This window comes from Mercenaria mercenaria, chromosome 6 (genome assembly GCF_021730395.1).
Source record: "Mercenaria mercenaria strain notata chromosome 6, MADL_Memer_1, whole genome shotgun sequence".
NCBI classification, from domain to species: domain Eukaryota; kingdom Metazoa; phylum Mollusca; class Bivalvia; order Venerida; family Veneridae; genus Mercenaria; species Mercenaria mercenaria.
Window position 1 is genome coordinate 12354953 of NC_069366.1, and position 9162 is coordinate 12364114.

Sequence of the window (9162 nt, forward strand, 5' to 3'; positions counted from 1 at the left end):
AGTCTACACCAGAAAACAATCCTCATAACTTGAAATTTGCCAGATTTAGGCACCTTTTTAACTTTGATTTTGTTGTGTAAAAGTTTTTGATAAAGTCAGATATCTCTGTTACCATCAAAGATTAAAATAGTTTTTTTTGCTATTAAAGTCTACACCAGGAGAAACAATCCCCATAACACTGATTTGAATTTTGATAGAGTTATGCCCCTTTTTATCTTAGATTTTTTTTTGGTAAAAGTTGTTGATGAAGTCAAATATCTCTGTTACTATCAAAGATTTTGACTTAAAAATTAAAATAGTTTTTTACTATCAAAGTCATCACTAAGAGAAACAATCCTCATAACTCTGATTTGAATTTTGACTGTTAAAATTTGTACTTGCAAAACTAATTCAGAGTCAAGCACTGACAAAAGTTGAGCATGCTGTCTTATGGACAGCTCATGTTATTCATCTGGGGCAGTATTCATAAAGCATCTTATAAGTATAAGTACAAGAAATTGATTGTTTACTTAAGTATTACTTAGGTTAGAAATTTATTTTACTTAAGTATATTTGTTATTCTTAAAACAACTTGATAAGTAATTCTTTTTTTTTATTGTGGACGAAAACATTAAAAAAACAACAACATTAATTTCAGACAGATACAACATGCACAATTATGTTTAAAGTACTTTTATCTGAAAACAACGCTTTAATCGTACTCACAACGCTTTTGTATTTTCTGACTTAAGTTATTTCTTACGTATCTTAAGTTTTAGCTGTTTTATGACTAGACCTTAAGTTTTTACTTAGACTTAAGTTGAAATCACCCAAACTTAAGTAAAATCTTAAACTTCAGTCAAAACTTATACTTAACATGCTTTATGAATACGGCCCCTGGTTGCTATCTTACGTTAATGAAGTGGCTGACATCACAGGGAACTTAGCAACTGAAATTTCTTCTGTCTTACTGTATAGGAGCCTTTGACAATGACCAAATAGTTGGAAAAACATGGTTAATTAAAACTGATACCAAAGTTAATGCAACATCATTTTGTGCAGTAGATTTGAATTCAGAACATCAGTATGTAGTGAAAACTTATAAAAACAAGGTGTAAAGAACAAAACAGGCCAGTATTATGATTCAATTTATGACCCACATTATGAATATTTGTACATTGTTTTCAGCAAAGAAGATTATTTTTGAAGAGCAGAGATCCGCATTTTGTTGAATTCAATTTCTCTGATAGTACTGAAAATGATAAAAACTGAACAACAGAAAAGTAAAGAAATAACATGTGTATTATGTAGTAACACATACAAGTGATCTTAAAAAGATATAGTTGGGATTTTCTAAAACTACAAAAATTGCCGTAATTCTGACAAAATGCAGATTAGAGTTATGGTTCTTGGACTATATAGTCCCTAATGATCGATGATAAACAAGTGTGCAAAGTTTCAAAACTGTAGCTCTTATAGTTTTTGACCTAAACAAAAAATTTAACCAAGAAACTAAAATTTTCCAAGTACAATAAAGGGCAATTATTTTATCAAAATGCATATCAGAGTTATGGTTCTAGGCATACATAGTCCCCTAACGTGCAAAGTTTTAAAGCTGTAACCCTTACAATGTTTGAGAAAAAGTGGACCTAAACAAAATTTGTAACAAACGCAGACACCAAAGCCAACAATCAAGTGACGACAATACCTCATAGAGTTTTAAAAACAACAAAAACAGACGAACTAAAAGGAAAAAGAAATACATTTACGTCAGAAACTATGCTGGAGTCACAAAACACAAGGTCCTGGAATGTATCTAAAGTAAATATTCAAATAATTGATCCACTGCCTTTGAACCCAAACTCATATGAGTCTGTTAAAATCCTGGGGCACCAAACACATCAAATTACAGGATCACAACTCCCTGAAAACTTGAAATTTGAAATAATTGCTTTTTATAACAAAATAAAAGAATACATTTTCTGAATGTCTGCTTTCAGTTTGCTGATTGTGAAGTAACTTAAAGGCTAGGTTTCCCGATCAGGAAGTTAGGTTTCCAATTCGGGAAACTCTGATTTTAAGCAATTTCTGAAGAAAATGGTCAATTTCACTGTCAAATAAAAAATTCAATAAGACATTTAAAAAAATTGTGAACGGTAGAAATTTAGATATATCATTCAAGTTTAATATGGCATATTTATTTTGCAGATCTTGTGTATATTCTCGTGCACCGGCAATTTTAAATGAAATAGGTCTAAAACTTGCGATATTGCTTCCCGAACGGGAAGCATGTTACTATAAAAAGTAACAAGTTTCCCGTTTAGGAAGTAGGGAAAAACCCATAAATGATTTCCCGAACGGGAAGTTTCCCCTACTGATAGGCGAGATAATTCAATCAAACATTATTAATATCTCAGAGACACGTATCCAACATCAAAAGACGATTGAAGACCTCATGTTATTTTTAGTTTTTAATATACTTCTGACAGAAAAGTAAAAAAATATTATCAAATACATCTTGTAAATAAAATTATGTTCAAATACTATGTATATAATTTAATTGGAAAAAAATGTATGTTTTTTTCAATGAAGAATTTCTTCTTTATATTTTTCCCGTTGAAAAGCAAATCACCAAATCTGTATCTAGATCAACTGAAATTGCGGTCTTTCTTTTATCAGCCGTTGGTAAACTTATTAAAATATTTTAACTGTTAACCCTTAACCAGAGAGCTTGTCCATCTTTCAAACTGGACAGCACCATTAACTGTTTAAATGGGTGTTTACCAGAAAAATACTTACTGAATGGCGAACAGTGCAGATCATGATCAAACTACACGGATATGCAGGCTGATCATGATCTACACTGGTCGCAAAGGCAGAACAGTCGTGTTTAGCATGATGACGGTTAATTATAAATGGTTTAAATCTTGTATCTTGTCATATCTCGAAAAGAGGATTTTTGTACCTCGGTATATACTGGAAAGGATTTTCTCCTTTAACTTCAACGATATTCTTTTTTTTTGTATGTGATTTTAGAAAGTTGAAAAAGTTATACCATCGTTGTAATTAATATTTATAGCATGGTGAAGAAAATCTTATATATTTCCAATTCGTGAAGAACTTTCATATGCGAAAATTAAGAAGATTTTAAGATAAATTCGACAACGATTTTTTCCTTTGACATCTATATTTTTATCTATATGTTTCTGCTTTCATTATAATTTTATAACAATGGTGTTTTATGTCATATTATTTGGAAAGTATAAGTCCTTTTCATGAATGGACTCAATAGCAGGAAAAGAAGTTTTTCCTATCAGACTGTGTGAAGTTGGCAATGATTATCTACTTTATCACCAAAATTTATTTTAACTTCAGATATGTTAATTCAGCATAATATTACAACAGTGATAACAAAAACTGTTTGATTTTATATGATTTGGCAAAGAAAATTCCTTTTCGCATAGAATTCACATTATGTGAAAAGGAGTTCTTCAGGTCATAGTATATAAAGTGTCACAGATTTGTTTTATTTAACATCGAAATTTTGTTTTCATTTTAGATGTATAATTTAATCAGAGTATTCATACTGTGTTGAAAAAAGCATTATATTCAGCATTTAGACAAATTAAATATTTGAAAAGCATTTCCATGTGCGAAAAGGAGTTCATCAGATCACGGTTTTATAGTGTCACTGATTTTTCCTTTAACATCAACCTTTATATTTTCCCCTTTAGGTGTGTGATTTAATCATGTTATTAATAATGTCTTCCAAATAGCAATATATTCAGTAATTAGTAAAATATAACTCCTTATAGCATACAAAAATCCTTTTCTTGTTTTAGGCATACCCTCCTGAAAACATGAAAGTGGGTGGCACATTCAAACATAGATCTATAAAATCAGCTATTAAAGCATTTTATCTGATACGTTAGGCATATATGCAATCAGTAATTGTAAACATTGACAGAACGAATGGCCGAATTTGCGGATCTATCGGGGTCTGTTCAAGGCGGGTCTGATGCCGATTTTGAGAAATCTTGCCACCCATGTTATGGCCCTTGTTTTGACGATGGACGCAGAACGGAAGCGACAAAATACTGCCCACAGTGCAAGGAATATCTATGCGCTGCATGTACGCGATGTCACACACGTCACACACGTTTCACAGCAACAAGAGACCACCAACTTACAGACCCAGTGAAACATAATGGTTCGGGAAAAAGGAAAAGGGCAAGGGCTATTCTAAATCCCAGCTGCAGTTTGCACACAGACAGAGAAATTGAGATGTTTTGTGGCTCGCACGATATGGTGTACTGTGCTCTATGTATCGCTAAAGACCGCAGGTTGGTATTTACTTCAAAAGTAAGGCGTTTTGGTGAGCGATTTGCTTATTTTATCACTTGTTTGTAAGCTTATTAAGACCCCGCCAGAAGACTGTTAGTAATTTTAGTTGGAGGATAGTGCAAAATACAAAAGACTCTCCAATACACCAGTTTCCCAAGTTCTTTTACGAATCAAGTGTTAAGCACCCATTCACGGGGCTCTTATCCTGATGATAGTAATTTTAGTTGAAGGAGTTGGGGCTTGAACACACGACCCCTAGTTCCGTAGTCAGTCAGCGCTACCACTGGGCCGCTGCGTCATTCCTGGTGGTCTGCTACTTGTATGTGTGTGTTTTTTTAGCTTTGAGCATATGTGGTACCTCTAAATAATTGGGAGGATGTTATAATACTTTTACTGGTGTTTCGAACTAAATTTTGATAATTAACTAACTATTAAAGTACATGTACGGGATGTTATAAATGTTGTAATTGATTATTGATTGTCATAACTTATTTCTGTGAATTGGACACGTCGATCAGATTCTAATTCAAAGTAAATTTTCTTACTGGTTTCCAGAAAATAAGCTTATTTATAGCCGCCACCGGAAATCCATGGGTAAGACCCCGCCAAAAGATTGTAAGTAATTTTAGTTGGAGGATAGTGCAAAATACAAAAGACATTATAATTACACCAGTTTCTCAAGTTCTTTTGCGAATTAAATGTTAAGCATCCATACACGGGGCTGTTATCCCGATGATAGTAATTTTAGTTGAAGGAGTTGGGACTCGAACTAACGACCCCTAGTTCCGTAGTCAGTCAGCGCTACTACTGGACCCCTGCGTCATTCCTGGTGGTCTGTTACTTGTATGTATTTTTTTGTTTTTGCTTTGAGCATATCTGGCTCCTCTAAATAATTGGGAGGATGTTATTGAACTTTTACTGGTGTTTCGAACTAAATTTTGGTAATTAACTAACAATTAGTGTACATGTACGGGCACGTTGATAAAATTTTAATTCATAGTAAATTTTCATAATGGTTTCCAGAAATTAAACTGTTTATATATGATATATATTCTTACAGATTATGTAATAACGTAAGCGAGGTGGCAGAAGCCGCCAGATGTAGAACATTAGCGCATACATCTATTGGAGACAAGATTAGCTATCTGCGAGACGAGCTGATGGTTGCTAAGGAAGAGAAAATAGGAAACTTACAAACCTTAGGGACGGAAAAGAAAGAGCATTTTATGAAAGTAAAACGAACAAGCAGGAAGATTAGTTCTCGTATTGAGAGGCTTAGGGATGAAGCGTCCACCTCCATAGAACGTAAATACGAGAAAATAGAGCAAGAACTTCAAGCCGACACCATGACTATCACTGAAGCAATAGAACAATTAGATAAGTCTAGAGAGCAGATTAGTTCTTTGGAAAACCTAAATAAGACGCAAAGGTTTGTGCAGGAGAAGATACAAAAGCAACTGTTAGCATGTTAATTTTAATTCATAGTAAATTTTCATAATGGTTTCTAGAAATTAAACTGTTTATATATGATATATATTCTTACAGATTATGTAATAACGTAAGCGAGGTGGCAGAAGCCGTCAGATGTAGAACATTAGCTCATACATCTATTGGAGACAAGATTAGCTATCTGCGAGACGAGCTGATGGTTGCTAAGGAAGAGAAAATAGGGAACTTACAAACCTTAGGGACGGAAAAGAAAGAGCATTTAATGAAAGTAAAACGAACAAGCAGGAAGATTAGTTCTCGTATTGAGAGGCTTAGAGATGAAGCGTCCACCTCCATAGAACGTAAATACGAGAAAATAGAGCAAGAACTTTAAGCCGACACCATGACTATCACTGAAGCAATAGAACAATTAGATAAGTCTAGAGAGCAGATTAGTTCTTTGGAAAACCTAAATAAGACGCAAAGGTTTGTGCAGGAGAAGATACAAAAGCAACTGTTAGCATGTTAATTTTAATGCATAGTAAATTTTCATAATGGTTTCCAGAAATTAAACTGTTTATATATGATATATATTCTTACAGATTATGTAATAACGTAAGCGAGGTGGCAGAAGCCGCCAGATGTAGAACATTAGCTCATACGTCTATTGGAGACAAGATTAGCTATCTGCGAGACGAGCTGATGGTTGCTAAGGAAGAGAAAATAGGGAACTTACAAACCTTAGGGACGGAAAAGAAAGAGCATTTAATGAAAGTAAAACGAACAAGCAGGAAGATTATTTCTCATATTAAGAGGCTTAGGGATGAAGCGTCCACCTCCATAGAACGTAAATACTAGAAAATAGAGCAAGAACTTCAAGCCGACACCATGACTATCACTGAAGCAATAGAACAATTAGATAAGTCTAGAGAGCAGATTAGTTCTTTGGAAAACCTAAATAAGACGCAAAGGTTTGTGCAGGAGAAGATACAAAAGCAACTGTTAGCAGGTATTGAAAAGCTAAGTATCAGCACAAAGCAAAAGAAAGCTAGAGCGATACAGTACACGGCGAATGAGGAGCTAATCGAACAAATCATAGCGGCAACCTTCCTGGTAAAAACTGAGGAAAGGAGACAAACAGAAGAAAGAAGCCCGAACAAAGAACCGTTAAAGATTAAATCAAAGAAAGAAGTAAATGTAAAGGAAAAGGATGATAAAGAGACCTGTTGGATCATCGGAATATGTCAGCTTCCCGATGGCACTATTATATTGGCTGACGACAAAAACAGAACTATTAAAAGGCTTGATAATGATTACAAGGTGAAAGATCACTGCGATCTAGGCAGTGGACCTCTTGGTATTTGCTGTTCTGGTGAATCAGAAGTAGCTGTTAAAGTCGGCAGCAGTAAGGATGGAAAAATACAATTTGTTCATATAGGTGCCACATTATCGCAAACGAGGAGTTTTGATATTGAAAGTGGCGGGTATTTTGGACTTTCATTCTTTGCGGATAAATTTTGGGTTAAAACTGTAAACGGTATAAACATATACAACGTAAGTGGTACAAAGTTAATGTCTATAGACAAAAGTTTTTCAAATGAAATATCAGAGTCACCAAAAGGTATATTTCCTGCTGGCGCTGACTCTACATCACAGTACATATCTGACATGAATGAAAGTGTTGCAGGTGTCGATAGTTGTAGGACAGTGACAAAGGTTTTCAGAGATAAACGACTGTCGGGCGTTGCAGGTGTCGATAGTTATAGGACAGTGACAAAGGTTTTAAGAGATAAACGACTGTCGGGCGTGATGGCAGTCAGTTGTTATCAAGATGGAATATTATTCATGGCAGGATTTTTATCTGACAATATCATTATGTTCAGAAATGATGGCATATGCCTCGGGGAATTAATTGCTGCTGAAGATAACTTACGACATATACGGGGAATGTGTTTTGACAATAAGCACAAACGTTTACTCGTTGGTAATTCCAGTAATAAGTTGTATGTCCTAGAACTAGATGACTGAACTGGTTTCAGTGACACTGTAAGCAGACTGTAAAGATGAACTATCGACTTTGTGCATTACATTTACCATATCATTCAGAATTGTATCATTATATGTTCATAAAACCTGTATTATCTTTTACCGCGTGGAGCCCTTCTTCGTATGTTCACATTGCAACGGAATTTTTATGACCCCCACCTTGGAGGCGGTATATAGTAGTTGTAGCGACCAAACTTTATATTATTCTTAACGACGAAAGGTCAATGATTTTATATAATTTTGTGCAGTTTACAACTTTTTTCGAATAGACGGATATTCTGATAGGATCATATTCAGATAACTTGTGTAAAAACAATCGCCAGAACAAAACGTGTTGCGTGCAAGACTCAGTTTCAACAGAGTTACCAAATGTCTGGGTTTAGTAAGGACTGAGAGCAACAATTGTCAGGTTTATTACGACAGTCAGCATACAGGAGCTAATTGTAGTCTCCTAGTTCAACAAATGTATTTTATGAAAATTCAGTGTAATGTTATATCATCGCCATTAAAAGAAATTGAATGCATAAACTTCACCAAGACTATTATGTATATCCTCGCAATAATGAAATATCTCAAACAGAGGTCAGGTAAGCGCGTAAGGGAGATGACGGTTTAGGAAATCTCCCCCTAGAAAGTTTTTTGATATAGAAATCTCGCCTTTATACCTTTTTATGAAATACTCGGCGATTATAAAAAACTGAATATATACTTTATATGTAATTGTCATACATTGCCTCATTATATATCTTACAGGCGTCCTCTAGTCCTTTGGCATGCTCAATTTGACTGTTTCTGTATGTAAAACACTACCAATTAGCTAGAAACACTCGTTTTTACTGATCAGAATCAAAATTCATGTAAACACGATAAAGTAAGTGTGCATTATTAACAATATAAAACAGTACCTCAATCGCACCACCTGAAGAAATTCCAGGATTGATAGAAAAAGAGGTCGCGACCGCACCATTTGCATTTGATAGTACAAAATGTACCATATTTGAGCACTCAGGGACACTAACCTTGTTTTAGGTGGAATTTTGCCACCGGTGCTTTTTGTGTATAGAAGTTAAAAAATTCTACGGATCATAAACTATTTCTTCATTATTAGTTGAAGATAGTTTCATTTGGAATTTCAAAATTTGTTAAGTTCAGACATTTTGACTGAGGCAAGTGTCTCCGTTTGCCTCAGTGAAGTTACAAGCCTGCTTAAATTACTCCCTTATTTTCAAAGCTACAATGATGGAACTTTACCATAGACACAATAATTGTTCGAAATGTTTAATGTCTGAATTTCTGTAGATCACTTGCTTTGCCATCAAATCTCTTAAACTCAAAAGATTTTCTACTACACATTGGTACCACAAA

General features: G+C 34.4%; 2 protein-coding genes across 2 annotated transcripts; both read left to right on the forward strand.

Moving 5' to 3' along the window:
• Positions 1-3865: 3865 nt before the first annotated feature.
• Positions 3866-7897, forward strand: LOC123550306 (uncharacterized). The gene is made up of 2 exons (XM_053546652.1): positions 3866-4322; positions 5384-7897. Exon 2 carries the CDS (start codon positions 6640-6642, stop codon positions 7777-7779), a length of 1140 nt encoding a protein of 379 aa, XP_053402627.1. The 5' UTR covers positions 3866-4322; positions 5384-6639; the 3' UTR covers positions 7780-7897.
• Positions 3952-6145, forward strand: LOC123550663 (transcription intermediary factor 1-beta-like). The gene is made up of 3 exons (XM_045339089.2): positions 3952-4322; positions 5384-5752; positions 5869-6145. Exons 1-3 carry the CDS (start codon positions 3952-3954, stop codon positions 6143-6145), a joined length of 1017 nt encoding a protein of 338 aa, XP_045195024.2.
• Positions 7898-9162: the final 1265 nt, after the last annotated feature.

Bases quoted from the DNA above. Each gene is read 5' to 3' on its own strand.
- LOC123550663 (XM_045339089.2), top strand. From the start codon at position 3,952: ATGGCCGAATTTGCGGATCTATCGGGGTCTGTTCAAGGCGGGTCTGAT. The intron at 4,323-5,383 runs GTTGGTATTTAC...ATATTCTTACAG, and splicing joins TGTATCGCTAAAGACCGCAG to ATTATGTAATAACGTAAGCG. The intron at 5,753-5,868 runs GTTTGTGCAGGA...ATATTCTTACAG, and splicing joins AACCTAAATAAGACGCAAAG to ATTATGTAATAACGTAAGCG.
- LOC123550306 (XM_053546652.1), top strand. From the start codon at position 6,640: ATGACTATCACTGAAGCAATAGAACAATTAGATAAGTCTAGAGAGCAG.